Genomic DNA, 21939 nt, shown 5'->3' on the forward strand with positions numbered 1-21939 from the left:
GTATTCACACGTGCGTCTTATTGCTAGTTTTATAATTTCACTGTATACCTATAGAAATGAAAATTAGTACTATATGAATATCAGTATCTTGTTGCTACAGCTCTTAAGCAATTAATTTTCGCATGAAATTATTATATACAAATATTTTCTCCTCTTTAAAACTAGCATCTATCATTATAACTAATCTCTCTACTTCAAATAGATAAATAGCAATTTCAAATAAATCCACTGAAACTAAAATTTAAAAAAAATTACACATTTCTAATAGAAATCCATGTACAAAATTAAAAGTTGTCCTATAGCCATTGTTATCCAAATCCATGTAATGGTAAGAATAAAAACAGTATCATTAAAATTTAATCATTATCATGCTTTATACAAGTCACCGACTAGTGGTTTATAAATATGAAATTACAAATTATTCCAGGTAGAAAAAAAAAGATAAAAATTACAATCAGTACATTTATACTAAGGTGGTTATATAGCAAATGTGTGTGTGGGTGTACTTTGTGATTCTACTTGAAGCAGAATGATTATGTGGTTAAGCTCTAGGTACCAGTGGAATTGGGAAGTAGTCTGGAAGTTTAGTTACAGTTCGATAGTGGACATCAGTAGGTAGGCAAATAGCTGCTACAGGCAGAGTAGCCAAACTAAAAATGATTCTAGATGGTGCGGAAATTGTCAACGTAGTACTGTAAGTTATTGGTGTCAATACGGTAGGCTCAGGATAGGTAGGACTTATCTTGATAGGAGAATATACTTCAACTACAGTGAATATGGTGGTTTTTACAGTGCTAACATAAGGAACAGTAACTGTGGCGGTACCAGTCCTCATTAATGTCAAAACTGTGGTGAGCTTTGTAATTGTAGTGTAAGTAGAAATTGTTATAATAGTACTTATAGCATTGGAAACAGGAATTTCCAGTGTAACAGGGGTAGATATAGTGGTATATAAAGTTTTTACCCCACTAATTACAGTAACATATTTAGGAATATTAGCTGTATAAATAACAACACTCGTTACTGTTATTGTTGTTGCTGGGATATCTACAGTACTTGAAGTTACAATAGTTGAAACCGTTACAGGACTAGTAATAGTGAATACTGTTGTTGTAGATGTCAATGTTGTTTTTGTTACAAGGCTCTCCAATGCAGTTTGGGTTACAAAGGACGTACTGGTAGTGCCAACTATTATAGTTGATACATAGGGAGTTGGAAGGTATGTGCTGATTATTGTTGTGTATGATGTTTCAGTTGAATATACAGCACTGTATGTAATTCTTTCAGTTATTGTAACAGTGGTACTTATTAGGGTTACAAGGGTAAAAGTGGTTGTGGTTAATGTAGTGGTGTATGAGGTAATGACAGGTCTTGTTATGTCCACCAAAGTTGAAGTCGTGAGTGTCACTACAGAAGTAAGAATAGTCCTGGTCAATGTAGTAACAGTTGTTACAGTAGTAACCTCAATTGGTCTTGTAATACTAGTCAATGTGGTACTGACAACTATTGTGGGTCGCACAATTGTAATTAAAGTACCAGTGGTTACAGAAATAAATGTAGTAGTCAAATAACTAGTACTAGTAGTCAAAGTTGAACTGGTAGTTATTGTAGTTGTAAGTGGTCTTGTAATTACAACGGTTGTGATGGTAGTAGTACTTGAGACTGCTGTTGTGGTGAACCTTGTCAAAGTTGTATACACAGTTAGAGCCTGCTCTGTAATTGATGTTAGAGATGTAAGTGTGACAACGGTAGTAGTTAGACTAACTCTGGTAAGACTTACTACATTAGTAATTATTGTTGATGTGATTACTTCCGTTATTGGTCGGGTTAGTATTATGGTAGACAATGTAGTTGAGGTTATATAAGAGGTAGTCACTGGTCTTGTTAAACTAGTCACAGTAGTAAAAGTAACTAATGTAATTGCTTTATTATCTATCACAGTTGCTGTGGTGGTAACTACCGTTTCGGATGTGGTTGTGTAGATTACCAAGGGGGAAGTTACAATCACACTGGTTTCTGTGGTTGTAACCGTTCTAGTAATTGGGCTTATAAGAACTGATGTACTAGTTTCAGTTCTTGTCAAAGTTTCAGTGTTAGTGATCACATTTGTTCTTGTCACTGTTTCAACCCTTGTGATTGTTGGAACTGTAATTGTAGTTATTGTGGTTGATAAAGTTAAAGTTGTTGTTGAAGGTACTTGGAGATTAACTGTAGTTATTGATGTTAAAGTCTGGGTAGTAAGGGTTGTAAGAGTTAAAAATTCACTTGAAGTTGTTATTTGTGGCACTGTAAGAGTAACTGTTCTTGTGATATTAACTGTTGTATAGATATTTACCGTAGGTCTTGATGTGACAGTAGTAAGAAATACACTCACTGATGTTCTAACCTCGGTTGAGTAAAATGTACTAGTTTTGACAGTAGTCACAGTTGGTCTAGTCAATACTATAATTGAAGTGGTGGTGGTTAATATAACTGAACTGGTATATGTTTGGTAAACAGTGGTTTCAGGTTGTATTATGACAAATTCTGTTATTGCTGATGGGGTTATTTCAATCGAGGTTATATTTAACACCGTGGTTACTCTTGTTACTGTTGTCACAGCAGCTCCAGATATGATTGTTGTTGTTATAGGCCTTGAAATAGTTACTTCAGTGGTCTGGACTACGGTGGTAATTGATGTCACTACAGTTGACGAAACTATGACTTCTGTTTTTGTATTTGTTTGAGTATAGGTTATTAGGGATGATTCTGTTGTCAATTCAGTAGAGTTTATTCTTGTTGTTGTAACTGATGTAACAGTTATAGTATATGTTGAATAGATGCCAGAGGTAGTTGTAGTTACAGGGTACACTGTCGAATTGGGATAAATGTAGGTGACTTCTCCATATATTTTCCATACAACATAGGTAGTTGAAGCACTGGAAGTTACACTGTCAAAACAAGGTGATGTGTTCTCTGGATCCCTTAACTTAGGTTGGAAGCCTGTTCTCTCAAACCCCTGTTCTTGGGTAAAAAAAAATGATAAAAATTAAAACCATATTGCAAAGATATTAGGTTAGGAAAACAAAGAAAACTCATTTTGCGAATACTTCAACATATATAAATTCCTATTATATATCAAGAAGAGATCCCTGATAAAATTGTGAAAATTTTAATTATTCTAGACAATATTGCAAGGGATACAGCTAAGTATTTGGGTGGGCTAAGCCTTTGCATACTAGTCAGGTTACATGTCTAGAGAAACCCTACCCTAAAAACTTATGCCAAAAATCGTATACGCCAGATGTTATAACCAAACCTTTACACGTTCCTTGGCACATTCAATTTTGTTCTTTTTACCGACTGTCACTAGAGCAGGATTAATTTCATTTTCATTGTGATAAAATATTTGTTTATTTACTTTCAATACTTGAACTCCGCACATGAACTTGAAAAAAAAAATATCAGTTACATAGCAATAGTGATTAGATGTTATTAAGATTATGTAGACAGGAACAGTTATATAAAATTGCATATTCACTTACATTGTCATTTACAATATAAACTAAAACTCTGTGAACTTGTTTTAAGAGCTATTTCCATTCAAATTACTATGGTTGGCTTAATTAAGTACTACTACATACACCCAGAATCTTGGTAAACAAGGTATAGCAAGACACCGCAGTTTAATTTTTTCTTCTTTCTGCTCATAATTCTGGAACATAATAGGTACTCGCATTAAGAAAACGCTGTTCAAATGCTGCAATTTATAGCCTTCATAACCAATGGGTATGGGTGATCCTTAATTTAGCTAAATCTCCAGCCTTTCAATCTCTATTAAAACCATTTTAATACTAAATATTAAATAATTTGCAAGGTGAACACTTTCCCCCTGTCACTTGAAATGCATCACCTGTTTTTTTTGTGAAGAATTAATGCTGTAGGGCAATAATTATGCAATCATTAATATCAACGACTAAAAGTAACACTAGATACCAAGACACTTATGATTTTCACTCTATTTCTATCCAGAAATTATTCTAAAGAACCTACCCATCATTTGGATTACTGGTTGGACTTCCAAAACTTTTGAGAACACTATGCTCAAGATTCACAGTATAACAATTTTCATTTACTGTATCGGATCCTTCCTTCTGGTTAAGATTCCTTTTCCCCTTTGCCTACACACACACTGAATAGTCTGACCTATTCTTTACCTAGTCTCCTCTTCCTCATCCACCTGATAACACAGATTACCAAACAATTCTTCTTCACCCAAGGTGTTAAAACTACTGCACTGTAAATGTTCAGTGGCTACTTCCCTCTTGGTAAGGGTAGAATAGAATTTAGCTATGATTACCAGCATTTTTAGGAGAAGGGCACTCCAAAATCAAACCATTGTTCTCCTTGTCTTGGGCAGTGCCATAGCCTCTGTACCATGGTTTTCCACTCTCTTGCTTGATGGTGTATCCCGGCATATTATTCTATCTCATTTCACTTCTTGTTTTGATAAAAATTTTATAATTTATATAGGAATTGCTTATTTTAATGTTAAAGTTACTGAAATATTTTATTTATCCTTTTGTTTACCTCACTGGGCTATTTTCCCTGTTGAAATCCCTGGGCTTAAAGCATACTACTTCTCCAACTAGGATTGTAGCCTTGAAAGTAATAATGATAATGATAACAGTAATAGTAATATAGTAACAGTAATAGTAGAATTTTCAACTGTACAGTAAATTGGCAAGTGTGTTAGTTTTGCTACATTCTTTGTACCTTACGTACTTCCTTAAGTAATTTAGATATAATACTTTCACTGGCGCCTCTGACGCCAATCGGAATTCATGAGCATATAGGGAAGAGGGAATGAAGGTAAAGTGTGATATGAACATTTGCTGCTTGAGGCCATATGAATGCTGCAAAGACTTCAGTAATGTTTATACATTAAACTTATAAACATCATCCCTTTGAATAAAGATCAAAAAATTTATAGTAGTTAAGTTTTTCAAGATCCATTTTGGTAATTGAATTTGAGCAAAACTTAATTGTCCATTACCATAGAGTGCATATCACTATCATCATCAATTTTATTACTAACCAAAAACTACCTTAATTGGAAACGCAGAATTTAAGTAGTCTAAGGCTGCCCATTCACTAGCGACCAAATCTGTTAGATTAGATCAAAGTGGGCGGAGTTTCAGCATATCGTTGTGTGAGTGTTCATATTTATCCTCCAATCTGACTGTATGATCTAATTGCTACAATCGATTGTTCGTTGAGATCTAAAGGAGGCCATTTACAGACAGATGTCATTTGCCCCGACTGGAACTGCTTGTTTGTGGCTGGGTGAGTCAACCTGGCCAGTCTCTATATCAAAAGCCTCATTATTTTGTTCTTTCGAGTGAAAAATATAAGTGGATAAATAATATGTGAGGTTTGGGTGGACAAAGTTTTTTTGGGCGATTTTATTAAGATTTATAAGTGTCATCCATGCCAATGGAATGTAAAAAGCAAATTGTATTAAGATAGAAACGCTAAAACAAGGCTTAAGAAGTTCTGATAGAAAAACTTAAAGAAAAATGTCCAGAAGCAAATAAATACAGGGTGACTAAAAAAAACTTAACAATATGCGCACTGTGTTGCGAAAGAAACTAAAAAAGGTTGAAGCCTCCAAGAAATCTGGCACAGGAACTGATGAGGTTTATGAATCATCTCTATGGTATTATGATATTCTATCATTTGTAAAAGAATCAGAAACACCATGTCCTTCTGTGTCTAATGTGCAAGAGATAAGGGAAACTATTATACATTGCATTATTGTATTTCATGAAAAGAACATTTTAACTTCAACCATGTAATATATAATAATTCGGTATATGAATAAAACTAATTTCTTTAAGGCAACAGATATGCACAAAGTTATTTTGAAATATTTAATATTTAATATTCATAACAGCAATCATTATAATGTTCAGATACCATAAGTATTTCAAACCCTCTCTAGTTTCCAGTGTACTGCACATTCACCATTGAAATAATTCATAAACATTTCTCGAACTTTCTTTGCATCTCTGGTGTCATGTCCATTTACGTCAGGTAATAATGGTGCATGATAATCAGAGGGCAAATCCATCGAGACATCTGCATTTTTAGCATGACGCTGAAGATAATTGTGCAACAAACAACATGACATTACAATCTTCTCCGTTTTCTAATTTTAAATTAATTGGAGCTGAAAATATTCGAAAAACTCTAATATTCGGCGATCTCTGCAAAGTCTATAGTTAAATATCCTTTTCTGTTCATTTAGATCGTAAGGATTTAAAAAAAAAAAAAAAAAAAGTATTGAAAAGACTTCTTATCCTATGAAAACAAAAGTAAAGGTTCTAATGAGGATGATGGAGAGGCATCATGAGGTATTGAAAGACTACCTTTGGATAATTCTTCACCAAATATTGTGTTTTCAATAACACCTCCATCAGATATTCTGCCATTCGTTCCTAAATCACACATGATAAATTCACCTTTTGCATTGACGACTGCCATTAAATATTAGGCTATGAAACCCTTTATTATTTATAAAAATAGGAGTCTGCATCTTTTGGTGGAGTGATTGCAATATGTGTACCATGTTATTGAATAGAATGAGGCTATTATTTGTGTAATGAAGTTTAAAAAATCTGTTTACCTTCATATATTCCCCCTTCAGTAAGGCCATGTGGCTTGACAGGTTTCTTAAATTTGACCTAACCGTTGAGGAGATATTGCCTCATTGTATTTAAGATCTTCATATGATCATCCTGTTGCTAAAAATCGTAGTGCAGCAGAAATTCTTTCATGGGGTGTTATTGCCTTCCTCGTGCACGTGTCTTGCCTCTGTATAAATGGTGCTACTGTATTAAGCAATTCATGAGGAGTGTCCATATCCATTCGAAGATAATTAGCCCAATCATCAGGGTACAGTTTCAACTCCTTTAGTAAATTGGAATGAGAAAAAACCTCTTTTCTCTAGCCATCCTTTAGTCCAAAAATCTCTTCTTATCTGCTTTTTTTTTTTTCTTAAGTCACATATTTACAAGCCAAAAAAGCAATAGCATAAAGGTCATTATCATGGAGCGGCTCCGCCATAGGTGTTAACTGCTCTGCTGCTGAGACTGAAATGACATGTTTTTGAAGATCTGATCGTAGCGTGAGTGCTCACTTGTACAATTTCAAAGCCCCGCCCACTACAATCTGATTTCTCAATCAAGTCGCTCGTGAATGGGCAGCCTAAGGGCTCCTAACATAGAACAACCCATTACACAAAGGAATTAAATTAAATTGGAAATATATTAAGAATAGAAAAAACTTAAAACTATCAGTCATTTACGAAAAAAAAGACTATTCAACTGGAAAATTTCCAAACAGTTCTACTAGACCGTTCCAAAACCACCTTGTACCTGTATTGAAACTTCCAAAATATGAAACCCCTCCTCTGGATTTCGGAGTTCTAGGACTTTCTTTTCCTAATAGATTTAGAACAAACTTCTATGGTAGTATTCCTACTCTGGATTGAATTCTAAGTTCTAGAACTGTATTCTTACTCTAGATTGAAATCTAAATTCTAGAACTGTACTCTTACAATCGATTGAAATCTGAACTCTAGAACTGTATTCTTACACTGGATTTATATTTAAATTCTAGAACTGTATTCATACTCTGGATTTAAATCTATATTCTAGAACTGTATTTTCACTCTGGATTTAAAACTAAATTCTAGAACTGTATTCATACTCTGGATTTACATCTACATTCTAGAACTGTATTCTTACTCTGGATTTACATCTACATTCTAGAACTGTATTCTTACTCTGGATTTACATCTACATTCTAGAACTGTATTCTTACTCTGGATTTACATCTACATTCTAGAACTGTATTCTTACTCTGGATTTACATCTACATTCTAGAACTGTATTCTTACTCTGGATTTACATCTACATTCTAGAACTGTATTCTTACTCTGGATTTACATCTACATTCTAGAACTGTATTCTTACTCTGGATTTACATCTAAATTCTAAAACTGTATTCTTACTCTGGATTTACATCTAAATTCTAAAACTGTATTCATACTCTGGATTTACATCTACATTCTAGAACTGTATTCTTACTCTGGATTTACATCTACATTCTAGAACTGTATTCTTACTCTGGATTTACATCTACATTCTAGAACTGTATTCTTACTCTGGATTTACATCTAAATTCTAAAACTGTATTCATACTCTGGATTTAAATCTAAATTCTAAAACTGTATTCATACTCTGGATTTACATCTAAATTCTAAAACTGTATTCATACTCTGGATTTAAATCTAAATTCTAAAACTGTATTCATACTCTGGATTTAAATCTAAATTCTAGAACTGTATTCATACTCTGGATTTAAATCTAAATTCTAGAACTGTATTCATACTCTGGATTTAAATCTAAATTCTAGAACTGTATTCTTACTCTGGATTTAAATCTAAATTCTAATACTGTATTCATACTCTGGATTTCAATCTAAATTCTAGAACTGTATTCTTACTCTGAACTTATATCTAAATTCTAGAACTGTATTCTTACTCTGGATTTCAATCTATATTCTAGAACTGTATTCTTACTCTGGATTTAAATCTAAATTCTAGAACTGTATTCTTACTCTCGATTTGAATCTAAATTCTAGAACAGCATTCTTACTCTGGATTTGAATCTAAATTCTAGACAGTATTCTTACTCTGGATTTGAAACTAAAATTCTATAACAGCATTCTTACTCTGGATTTGAAAATAAATTCTAGAACAGCATTCTTACTCTGGATTTGAATCTAAATTCTAGAACAGTATTCTTACTCTGGATTTGAATCTAAATTCTAGAACAGTATTCTTACTCTGGATTTGAATCTAAATTCTAGAACAGTATTCTTACTCTGGATTTGAATCTAAATTCTAGAACAGTATTCTTACTCTGGATTTGAATCTAAACTCTAGAACAGTATTCTTACTCTGGATTTGAATCTAAACTCTAGAACAGTATTCTTACTCTGGATTTGAATCTAAACTCTAGAACAGTATTCTTACTCTGGATTTGAATCTAAATTCTAGAACAGTATTCTTACTCTGGATTTGAATCTAAATTCTAGAACTGTATTCATACTCTGGATTTACATCTACATTCTAGAACTGTATTCTTACTCTGGATTTACATCTAAATTCTAGAACTGTATTCATACACTAGATTTAAATCTAAATTCTAAAACTGTATTCATACTCTGGATTTAAATCTAAATTCTAGAACTGTATTCTTACTCTGAACTTATATCTAAATTCTAGAACTGTATTCTTACTCTGGATTTAAATCTATATTCTAGAACTGTATTCTTACTCTGGATTTAAATCTAAATTCTAGAACTGTATTCTTACTCTCGATTTAAATCTAAATTCTAGAACTATTCTTACTCTGGACTTAAATCTAAATTCTAGTACTATATTCTTACTCTGGATTTGAAACTAAATTCTAGAACAGCATTCTTACTCTGGATTTGAATCTAAATTCTAGACAGTATTCTTACTCTGGATTTGAAACTAAATTCTATAACAGCTTTCTTACTCTGGATTTAAATCTAAATTCTAGAACAGTATTCTTACTCTGGATTTGAATGTAAATTCTTGAACAGTATTCTTACTCTGGATTTGAATCTAAATTCTAGAACAGTATTCTTACTCTGGATTTGAATCTAAATTCTAGAACTGTATTCATACTCTGGATTTACATCTACATTCTAGAACTGTATTCTTACTCTGGATTTACATCTACATTCTAGAACTGTATTCATACTCTGGATTTAAATCTAAATTCTAAAACTGTATTCATACTCTGGATTTAAATCTAAATTCTAGAACTGTATTCTTACTCTGAACTTATATCTAAATTCTAGAACTGTATTCTTACTCTGGATTTAAATCTATATTCTAGAACAGTATTCTTACTCTGGATTTAAATCTATATTCTAGAACTGTATTCTTACTCTGGATTTAAATCTAAATTCTAGAACTATTCTTACTCTGGACTTAAATCTAAATTCTAGAACTATATTCTTACTCTGGATTTGAAACTAAATTCTAGAACAGCATTCTTACTCTGGATTTGAATCTAAATTCTAGACAGTATTCTTACTCTGGATTTGAAACTAAATTCTATAACAGCATTCTTACTCTGGATTTGAAAATACATTCTATAACAGCATTCTTACTCTGGATTTGAATCTAAATTCTAGAACAGTATTCTTACTCTGGATTTGAATCTAAATTCTAGAACAGTATTCTTACTCTGGATTTGAATCTAAATTCTAGAACAGTATTCTTACTCTGGATTTGAATCTAAATTCTAGAACAGTATTCTTACTCTGGATTTGAATCTAAATTCTAGAACAGTATTCATACTCTGGATTTGAATCTAAATTCTAGAACAGTATTCTTACTCTGGATTTGAAACTAAATTCTAGAACTATATTCATACTCTGGATTTGAATCTAAATTCTAGAACAGTATTCTTACTCTGGATTTGAATGTAAATTCTAGAACAGTATTCTTACTCTGGATTTGAATCTAAATTCTAGAACAGTATTCTTACTCTGGATTTGAATCTAAACTCTAGAACAGTATTCTTACTCTGGATATGAATCTAAATTCTAGAACAGTATTCTTACTCTGGATTTGAATCTAAATTCTAGAACAGTATTCTTACTCTGGATTTGAATCTAAATTCTAGAACTGTATTCATACTCTGGATTTACATCTACATTCTAGAACTGTATTCTTACTCTGGATTTACATCTAAATTCTAGAACTGTATTCATACACTAGATTTAAATCTAAATTCTAAAACTGTATTCATACTCTGGATTCAAATCTAAATTCTAGAACTGTATTCTTACTCTGAACTTATATCTAAATTCTAGAACTGTATTCTTACTCTGGATTTAAATCTATATTCTAGAACTGTATTCTTACTCTGGATTTAAATCTAAATTCTAGAACTGTATTCTTACTCTCGATTTAAATCTAAATTCTAGAACTATTCTTACTCTGGACTTAAATCTAAATTCTAGAACTATATTCTTACTCTGGATTTGAAACTAAATTCTAGAACAGCATTCTTACTCTGGATTTGAATCTAAATTCTAGACAGTATTCTTACTCTGGATTTGAAACTAAATTCTATAACAGCATTCTTACTCTGGATTTGAATCTAAATTCTAGAACAGTATTCTTACTCTGGATTTGAATGTAAATTCTAGAACAGTATTCTTACTCTGGATTTGAATCTAAATTCTAGAACAGTATTCTTACTCTGGATTTGAATCTAAATTCTAGAACAGTATTCTTACTCTGGATTTGAATCTAAATTCTAGAACTGTATTCTTACTCTGGATTTGAATCTAAATTCTAGAACTGTATTCTTACTCTGGATTTACATCTGAATTCTAGAACTGTATTCATACACTGGATTTAAATCTAAATTCTAAAACTGTATTCATACTCTGGATTTAAATCTAAATTCTAGAACTGTATTCTTACTCTGAACTTATATCTAAATTCTAGAACTGTATTCTTACTCTGGATTTAAATCTATATTCTAGAACTGTATTCTTACTCTGGATTTAAATCTATATTCTAGAACTGTATTCTTACTCTGGATTTAAATCTATATTCTAGAACTGTATTCTTACTCTGGATTTAAATCTATATTCTAGAACTGTATTCTTACTCTGGATTTAAATCTAAATTCTAGAACTATTCTAACTCTGGATTTAAATCTAAATTCTAGAACTATTCTTACTCTGGACTTAAATCTAAATTCTAGAACTATTCTTACTCTGGACTTAAATCTAAATTCTAGAACTATATTCTTACTCTGGATTTGAAACTAAATTCTAGAACAGCATTCTTACTCTGGATTTGAATCTGAATTCTAGACAGTATTCTTACTCTGGATTTGAAACTAAATTCTATAACAGCATTCTTACTCTGGATTTGAAAATACATTCTATAACAGCATTCTTACTCTGGATTTGAAAATACATTCTATAACAGCATTCTTACTCTGGATTTGAATCTAAATTCTAGAACAGTATTCTTACTCTGGATTTGAATCTAAATTCTAGAACAGTATTCTTACTCTGGATTTGAATCTAAATTCTAGAACAGTATTCATACTCTGGATTTGAATCTAAATTCTAGAACAGTATTCTTACTCTGGATTTGAAACTAAATTCTAGAACTATATTCATACTCTGGATTTGAATCTAAATTCTAGAACAGTATTCTTACTCTGGATTTGAAACTAAATTCTAGAACTATATTCTTCCTCTGGATTTGAAACTAAATTCTAGAACAGTATTCTTACTCTGGATTTGAATCTAAATTCTAGAACAGTATTCTTACTCTGGATTTGAATCTAAATTCTAGAACGGTATTCTTACTCTGGATTTGAATCTAAATTATAGAACGGTATTCTTACTCTGGATTTGAATCTAAATTCTAGAACGGCATTCTTACTCTGGATTTGAATCTAAATTCTAGAACAGCATTCTTACTCTGGATTTGAATCTAAATTCTAGAACAGCATTCTTACTCTGGATTTGAATCTAAATTCTAGAACAGCATTCTTACTCTGGATTTGAATCTAAATTCTAGAACAGCATTCTTACTCTGGATTTGAACCTAAATTCTAGAACAGCATTCTTACTCTGGATTTGAACCTAAATTCTAGAACAGCATTCTTACTCTGGATTTGAACCTAAATTCTAGAACAGCATTCTTACTCTGGATTTGAACCTAAATTCTAGAACAGCATTCTTACTCTGGATTTGAACCTAAATTCTAGAACAGCATTCTTACTCTGGATTTGAACCTAAATTCTAGAACAGCATTCTTACTCTGGATTTGAACCTAAATTCTAGAACAGCATTCTTACTCTGGATTTGAACCTAAATTCTAGAACAGCATTCTTACTCTGGATTTGAACCTAAATTCTAGAACAGCATTCTTACTCTGGATTTGAACCTAAATTCTAGAACAGCATTCCTACTCTGGATTTGAACCTAAATTCTAGAACAGCATTCCTACTCTGGATTTAAATCTAAATTCTAGAAGAGCATTCTTACTCTGGATTTAAATCTAAAATTCTAGAACTGTATTCTTACTCTGGGCTTTAATCTAAATTCTAGAACTGTATTCTTACAATGGATTGATATCTGAACTCTAGAACTGTATTCTTACACTAGATTTAAGTCTAAATTCTAGAACTTTATTCTTACTCTGGATTGAAATTAAATTTTAGAACTGTATTCTTACTCTGGATTGAAATTAAATTCTAGAACAGTATGCCTACTCTGGATTGAAATCTAAATTCTAGAACTGTATTCTTACACTATTTAAATCTGAATTCTATAACTGTATTCTTACTCTATATTCAAATCTAATTTCTAGAACAAAGAGTCTTCCTCCTCCAGATTTAGACTGGGGCTCCCCAAGTCTCCCTCCTCCGGATTTAGACTGGGGCTCCCCAAGTCTCCCTCCTCCGGATTTAGACTGGGGCTCCCCAAGTCTCCCTCCTCCGGATTTAGACTGGGGCTCCCCAAGTCTCCCTCCTCCGGATTTAGACTGGGGCTCCCCAAGTCTCCCTCCTCCGGATTTAGACTGGGGCTCCCCAAGTCTCCCTCCTCCGGATTTAGACTGGGGCTCCCCAAGTCTCCCTCCTCCGGATTTAGACTGGGGCTCCCCAAGTCTCCCTCCTCCGGATTTAGTGCTCCATCAATGAGTTGCTCTACAAATTTAAAATTTGGGTCGAGTTTCCAGGTAAGAACACGTGACATATACCTCAAACCCAACTCTTCCTGACTAATAGAAAGGGGAGGAATCCCTGAATCCACGTATAAACTATCAACAGGTGATGTCCTATGCGCACCTGTGCAAATATTCAAAGCCGTGTTATGAACCACAAAGTTTTTCTATAGTGGTTTTGCACGCAGATCCATATATCCGACATCCATAATCTATTTTACATAGGCACAATGCCTGGTATATCCTCAGACATTTTCTATCAGCTCCCAAGTTGAAAGCAGACAACTTTAAGGATGTTAAGTCTAAGTTTAATGTTATATATCACCTCATTAATATATTTAGAGAAAGTTAATTTCTTATAAAATAAAACACTAAGGTACTTTATGCTATCTTCGTATGATAAAATGGAATCTTTCAAAAACAACGTAGGAATCACTTCCATTCTTCTTAGTCAACAAAAACTTATGGCTTTAGTTTTCTGGAGAAAATTTGAACCCTCTAGCACTGGCCCAAGATGTAGCAGCATTAATAGCAGTCTGGATTTTATGACATGCTTCAACAGCTGATGATTTACTACACACTACTGCATAGTCATCAGCAACAGCCAGACCAAGCACCCCAACAGGAACTTGTTCAAGTAGACCGTTAATAGCTACATTGAAAAGCTTTTGACTAAGAACGCTTCCTTGAGGCAATCCTCCTTCTTGAGGATAAGCTGATGAAATAAGCGAGCCAATTCTCACCTATAAGTACATATCAGACAAAAAATCTTGAATACAATAAAACATTACTTATAATACCCCAATCAACGAGTTGCTTAAGGATAACCCCTCTCCAGGTAGTATCGTAGGCCTTTTCTTGGTCAAAGAACACTGCAATGGTCTGGTTTTACATGGCAAAGGCATTCTGGATTTTGAGCGAGGAACATCAAGGGGTTATTGGTATTTCTATTTTTCCTGAAACCAAACTGTCTGTTTGATAAAAGATTCTTTGATTGAAAATACCACAATAGTCGAAAATTGACCACACACTCATAAATCTTGCCGACATAACTAGTAAGAGCAATTGGCCTATATTTTTTTGTTAGGTACGAATCCTTTAATGGTTTTATAATAGGAACTATTATCGACATTTTCCAGGATTTAGGGGAAGTTCCTGAAGTCCAAAAACTATTCAAAATATCTAAAGGAAGTTGTTTAGTACTTATTGGTAGATTAAAAATCATGGGGTATAAAATATCATCTTCCCCAGATGTTGGGGAAGACAATGAAATTGCATTATCCAATTCTTCCATGGTAAAAGGAAGATTATAAGACTAAATTTTTACTAAAAGGAGGAACAACCGTAGTACTGTTTCTAATATCCCTGAATGCTGCAGGATAGAGTAGGGCGCTAGATATTTTCGAAAAATGCCTACCAAACTCTCCGGCTACTTCTCCAGGATCAGATAAAGAAACCATCAATTTTCAATATAGGCAAGGGAGATTTACAAAATTTCCCTTGTAACTTTCGGATTCCATTCCAGACCAAGGAGAAAGGTGAATTATATTTCAATTCGCTTATGTATTTAATAAATGATTCTCTCCTTGCTTCCTTAAAAGTTTTCTTTCGATTAGCAAGAGCTCTACTGTATGTTATTTTATTGGCTAAACAAGGGTATCTATGATATCTCTTGCCGCAAGTTCTTGCTATCTTCCGCATCAAAGCACAGGCATCATTCCACCAGGGAACTACAGGACGTTGAGGTTTACCTGATGTTTGAGGTATGGAGAGCATGGCTCCACACAACAATATGCTCACTAAATACTCTTATGCTTGTATTTTCTTTCGATAAATTTCAGTGGAATATTAAATAATCCCCATTCAGCATCCCCCACCTTCCATTTGGGGAAACATGGAGATGGTATATTTTTTACATACTTAAGAGTGAATGGGCCAATGATCACTGCCATGATCATTTTGGTCTAATGTCCATTGGTAATCTAACCTCAAAGATGAAGAGTAAATAGTGAGGTCTATTGCTGAATCAAACTGTGATAAACATCATGTCTTGTAGGGGAACCATCGTTCATTAATGTGATGTCATTCAGGTCAAGCAGTTTTTCTACTATCAAACCCCAACGAGCACAATGTTGTTCTCCCAATAGGGTGTGTTTGGCATTAAAGTACCCCATCAATATGAAGGGTTGAGGAAGTTGGTTTATTAAGAACTGCAAGTCTTTTAATTATAGCTGACGAGTATTACCATGTGCATCCTGAAGTCTATTTTCTAATGTTGGATTAAGGTAAAGTGAGCAAATAGTGATCCATTTGTCAGTATGATTTGAATTGCACAAGCCTGCAACACTGAATTCAGGTTAGCAACTCTGTATTTAATTGACTAGCGAATTGTTATGCCTGTGCCTCCCTGAGCACGAGCACCTATTAGGGGTGGAGACCTATAAAATGAAAAATTATATCCTAAACTGGGGTTAAGATCTCCCAATTTAGTCTCCTGTATACAAATAGCAAATATGTTATGTTCTTTAAACAGAACCTGAACTTTCTCCCTATTTGAATTAAATCCACAGATGTTCCATTGCATGAGAGATTGTTTGGATTTCCCAAGATTTTTTTTTGTTCTAATTTGGGAATCAGACCTAGAGAGATTGCTTGCCAGCCATACTTTCAATACCTATTGATCTAGATAGTGCAAACGAATTTTTCTTATGCTGGGCCTTCAGTTGCCCTTTGTTTTATTTTTTGTTCTTCTATCCTGATCCTGAGAACATGAAGGTGAAGGGGGAGGAGGGGGCCTCTTTTTTTCTAACAGATTGTGCCTCCATTTCCTGTCATTGGATCGATGAACTATTAAGACAGGTAACGGTACAATTTGGTATAAAGAGTTCTCAATATCTAGCATTAAGAACTCAAGATCTTTAATCGATCCGGTCACAGATGTAGGGGCTATAAGAGCCCCACCGGAGGGGGCTGGGGGAGCCCCACCGGAGGGGGCTGGGGGAGTCCCACCGGAGGGGGCTGGAGGAGTCCCACCGGAGGGGGCTGGAGGAGTCCCACCGGAGGGGGCTGGAGGAGTCCCACCAGGGGGGGGCTGGAGAAGTCCCACCAGGGGGGGCTGGAGGAGTCCCACCAGGGGGGGCTGGATGAGTCCCACCGGGGGGGGGGATGGAGACCAACAAGTGGGGGGAGGAGGAGCCCCACCAGAAGGGGGCAGAGGAGTCCCACCATAGGGTGCCGGGGAACCCCCACCAAGGGGGGCCAGAGGAGCCACAACAAGGGGGGCCCGAGGAGCCCGACTAGAGAAGTCAACAGAAATCTTCACTGCATCTGTATAAGATTTTTTCACTAATAGCTTCTTTGCATGTCCAACACTGATGTGTTCATTAATAGATTTCAGCAATGCCTCTTGCTCTTTCTTCAATACAGGGCATTCTTTATCACGAGCCTGATGGTCACCCTTGCAGTTCACACACACTACAGGTGTTGAACACTCCCCATGCTTAGGTTGGGTATACGATCCACAGATCTTATTCCTAGTACAAATACGGGAGGAGTGCCCAAAACCAAAGCAATTAAAACACTGAAGCACATTCTGTCTATATGGACGAATTCTAACAATTTCACTGTCAAAAACAATGTCTGGAGGCAAATAGAAATTCACAAAATTTAAAATAATCATTGATGAATGGGGCACTTTAAATGCCTTCCAAATCACATCTGGACATTTCCAAAATCTCACTCATCCAGCTCATATTCATCTTTATTAAGATAACCCCTTTTGCAGAGCTGAAGTTGTAGTAAGGTTTTATTTGTTTTATTATTCCATCAGGATCAAGACTAAGATTGAGAAGCATTACTGCTAGTCCGTCTGTTTTGGTTTCACCAGAAAACTTGCGTCCCAAAACGAGATATCTCTGGTCTGTTTACATTACCAATTTTTTGGTTTACTAACCTCTTAACCTTAAAGAGGTTGCCTCTCTCACTTTGTGTGGTAATAATTAACCACTTAGCTGGGTTTGGTGATCTTGATATTTTAGTTATTGTAGGTTCTTCAGGTTCATTATGGGGGCTATAGACATCTAGATACCTAGGTACCTCTTCTGCACTTAAAAGGTTAACATTCATAGTAACCGAATTAAATTCCTTGTATGCTCTATGGGCTTGTCACTTTATCAAAGATAATCAAGATAATCCAGTTTTCAAAGAATTTATTATCATTGTCAAGTCTATTCCTGATTTCTTTTATTAATCCAGATTCTGAAAACTCCTTGTGAATATCATAAAAACTCCAGTCCAAAGGCACTGGTTTAACTAACAGGATTACTGTTTTTATAAGTTCTTCATAGGGTTCCCTAGTAACAATGGAGCTCTTACAATTATTTATTGTCAAAATCGGAGAGGAAGCAGATTGGTCGTCAACGGGTTCTGGTGGGGTCGCCATAATGACGAGAAGACTCACTTCATCTGGATATTTCCCCCACCCACCAAGGAGCCACACTTGAGGCGTCATGACAGCCATCAACATCAGACCCAGCACTGAGGGAAAGTTTGACATGAAACTATCCCCTCGCTCGGGCACGTCGGGTACTGGAGTTCTTTTGAGATGGCATGCCGTCCATCCCACCCGCGCCATAGCCAAAGAGGCAGCCAAACCATAGTCAAACAAGCCAAAGTTACCAACAAGTTCATGCCCAAGAGTTGGAGATGGGAGAAAAAATGAAAAAAACAAAAGGAAAAGAGGAGTGCTGACTAAATTAGTTGAATCAACAGTTTGGCACCAAGGACCAGTGGGAAGTCTATTCCCACCAAACATTGGAGCCCAGCTGCTGATCCTTAAGCCCCCCTTCCTCATCAAGGCTTCAGATTCTGGAGGGCCTCCGGATTTAGACTAGGGCTCCTCAAGTGTCCCTACACTGGATTTAGACTTGGGCTGGTTTTGCGAGAGCTCCCCCCCTGGATTTGCACCCGGGTTCTACGAGCGTCCCCGCCCCCGCCTGGACTTGCACCCGGGTTCTACGAGCGCCCCCGCCCCCGCCTGGACTTGCACCCGGGTTCTACGAGCGCCCCCGCCCCCGCCTGGACTTGCACCCGGGTTCTACGAGCGCCCCCGCCCCCGCCTGGACTTGCACCCGGGTTCTACGAGCGCCCCCGCCCCCGCCTGGACTTGCACCCGGGTTCTACGAGCGCCCCCGCCTGGACTTGCACCCGGGTTCTACGAGCGCCCCCGCCCCCGCCCGGACTTGCACCCGGGTTCTACGAGCGTCCGCCCCCCTGGACTTGCACCCGGGTTCTACGAGCGTCCGCCCCCCTGGACTTGCACCCGGGTTCTACGAGCGTCCGCCCCCCTGGACTTGCACCCGGGTTCTACGAGCGTCCGCCCCCCTGGACTTGCACCCGGGTTCTACGAGCGTCCGCCCCCCTGGACTTGCACCCGGGTTCTACGAGCGTCCGCCCCCCTGGACTTGCACCCGGGTTCTAAGAGCGTCCGCCCCCCTGGACTTGCACCCGGGTTCTACGAGCGTCCGCCCCCCTGGACTTGCACCCGGGTTCTACGAGCGTCCGCCCCCCTGGACTTGCACCCGGGTTCTACGAGCGTCCGCCCCCCTGGACTTGCACCCGGGTTCTACGAGCGTCCGCCCCCCTGGACTTGCACCCGGGTTCTACGAGCGTCCGCCCCCCTGGACTTGCACCCGGGTTCTACGAGCGTCCGCCCCCCTGGACTTGCACCCGGGTTCTACGAGCGTCCGCCCCCCTGGACTTGCACCCGGGTTCTACGAGCGTCCGCCCCCCTGGACTTGCACTCGGGTTCTACGAGCGTCCTCCCCCCTGGACTTGCACTCGGGTTCTACGAGCGTTCACCCTCTGGACATGCACTCAGGTTCTACGAGTGTTCCCCCTCTGGACATGCACTCGGGTTCCAAGTGTGTTCCCCCTCTGGATTAGCGCTTGGGTTCTAAGAGTGTTCCCCCTCTGGATTAGCGATCGCGTTCCAAGTGTGTTCCTCCTCTGGATTTGCACTCTGGTTCTACGACAGCGTTACCCCTCTGGATTTGCACTCTGGTTCTACGACAGCGTTCCCCCTCTCGATTTGCACTCTGGTTCTACAAAATTTTTCCACATCTGGATTTGCATTCGGGTTCTACGAGTGTTCTCCCTCTGGATTTGCGCTCGGGTTCTAAGAGTGTTACCCCTCTGGATTTGCGCTCGGGTTCTACGACAGTGTTCCCCCTCTGGATTTGCGCTCGGGTTCTACGACAGTGTTCCCCCTCTGGATTTGCGCTCGGGTTCTACGACAGTGTTCCCCCTCTGGATTTGCGCTCGGGTTCTACGACAGTGTTCCCCCTCTGGATTTGCGCTCGGGTTCTACGACAGTGTTCCCCCTCTGGATTTGCGCTCGGGTTCTACGACAGTGTTCCCCCTCTGGATTTGCGCTCGGGTTCTACGACAGTGTTCCCCCTCTGGATTTGCGCTCGGGTTCTACGACAGTGTTCCCCCTCTGGATTTGCACTCGGGTTCTACGACAGTGTTCCCCCTCTGGATTTGCACTCGGGTTCTACGACAGTGTTCCCCCTCTGGATTTGCACTCGGGTTCTACGACAGTGTTCCCCCTCTGGATTTGCACTCGGGTTCTACGACAGTGTTCCCCCTCTGGATTTGCACTCGGGTTCTACGACAGTGTTCCCCCTCTGGATTTGCACTCGGGTTCTACGACAGTGTTCCCCCTCTGGATTTGCACTCGGGTTCTACGACAGTGTTCCCCCTCTGGATTTGCACTCGGGTTCTACGACAGTGTTCCCCCTCTGGATTTGCACTCGGGTTCTACGACAGTGTTCCCCCTCTGGATTTGCACTCGGGTTCTACGACAGTGTTCCCCCTCTGGATTTGCACTCGGGTTCTACGACAGTGTTCCCCCTCTGGATTTGCACTCGGGTTCTACGACAGTGTTCCCCCTCTGGATTTGCACTCGGGTTCTACGACAGTGTTCCCCTCTGGATTTGCACTCGGGTTCTACGACAGTGTTCCCCTCTGGATTTGCACTCGGGTTCTACGACAGTGTTCCCCCCTCTGGATTTGCACTCGGGTTCTACGACAGTGTTCCCCCCTCTGGATTTTCACTTTGTTTCCAGGCGTTTGTTGTTCCTCTTGATTTACTCTGTATCTAGGACAGTGTTCTTACTATGGATTTACACTGTTTCTAGGACAGTGTTCATCATATGGATTTACATTTTGTTCCGTTGATAGTGTTGTCTGTGGATTTACACTGTTTCGAGGACAGTGTTCCTCCTACTGATTTACACTGTTTCGATGACAGTGTTCCTCCTACAGATTTACACTGTTTCGAGGACAGTGTTCCTCCTCTTCTGAGGACAGTATTCCTCCTCTGAATTTACACTTGGTTTCGAGGACGTGTTCCCCCTTGGTACTTCCACTTTGTTTCTAGGACAGTGCTCCTACTCTGGATTTAAACAGTTTCTAGGACCGCGTTCATCCTATAGATATATACGGTTTCTAGGACCGTGTTCCTCCTATGGATTTAACCTTTTTTTCCAGGATAGTGTTCCTCTTCGAGATTTACACTTCCTAGGACAGTGTTCCTCTTCGAGATTTACACTTCCTAGGACAGTGTTCCTCTTCGAGATTTACACTTCCTAGGACAGTGTTCCTCTTCGAGATTTACACTTCCTAGGACAGTGTTCCTCTCGAGATTTACACTTTCCAGGACAAGGGTCCTCCTAGGGATTTGCTTTTGATTTGTAGGAAGTGTTCCTCCTCTGGATTTACACCTTTTTTCTAGGACAGTGATTCTCCTCGGGATTTACAAGGTTTCTTGGACAGTTTTCCTCCTCTGAATTTACACTATTTCTAGGACTGGGTTCCTTCTCGGGATTTACACTTTGTTCCTAGCAGTGTTCCTCCTAGCAATTTACAATGTTTCTATGACAGTTTTTCTCAGGATTTACACTTTCAAGTATTTAAATTTTCTAGGACAGTTATTCCTCAGGATTTACACTTATTTGGACAGTTTTCCTCAGGTGTTACAATTCTTTCCTGGGTTAGTTATTTCTCCTCGGGATTTACACTTTCTAGGA

General features: G+C 37.6%; 1 protein-coding gene across 1 annotated transcript in view; it reads right to left on the reverse strand.

Moving 5' to 3' along the window:
• Positions 1–344: 344 nt before the first annotated feature.
• Positions 345–21939, reverse strand: part of LOC137653361 (mucin-2-like) — an 81546-nt gene continuing 59951 nt past the window's right edge. The window contains exon 11 of the mRNA XM_068386725.1: positions 345–3003. Within this exon, the coding sequence (XP_068242826.1) occupies positions 542–3003 (2462 nt within the window). The 3' untranslated portion in view covers positions 345–541. The remainder of the gene's footprint in view (positions 3004–21939) is intronic.

The sequence above is a fragment of the Palaemon carinicauda genome, chromosome 1 (assembly GCF_036898095.1).
Source record: "Palaemon carinicauda isolate YSFRI2023 chromosome 1, ASM3689809v2, whole genome shotgun sequence".
Taxonomy (NCBI): domain Eukaryota; kingdom Metazoa; phylum Arthropoda; class Malacostraca; order Decapoda; family Palaemonidae; genus Palaemon; species Palaemon carinicauda.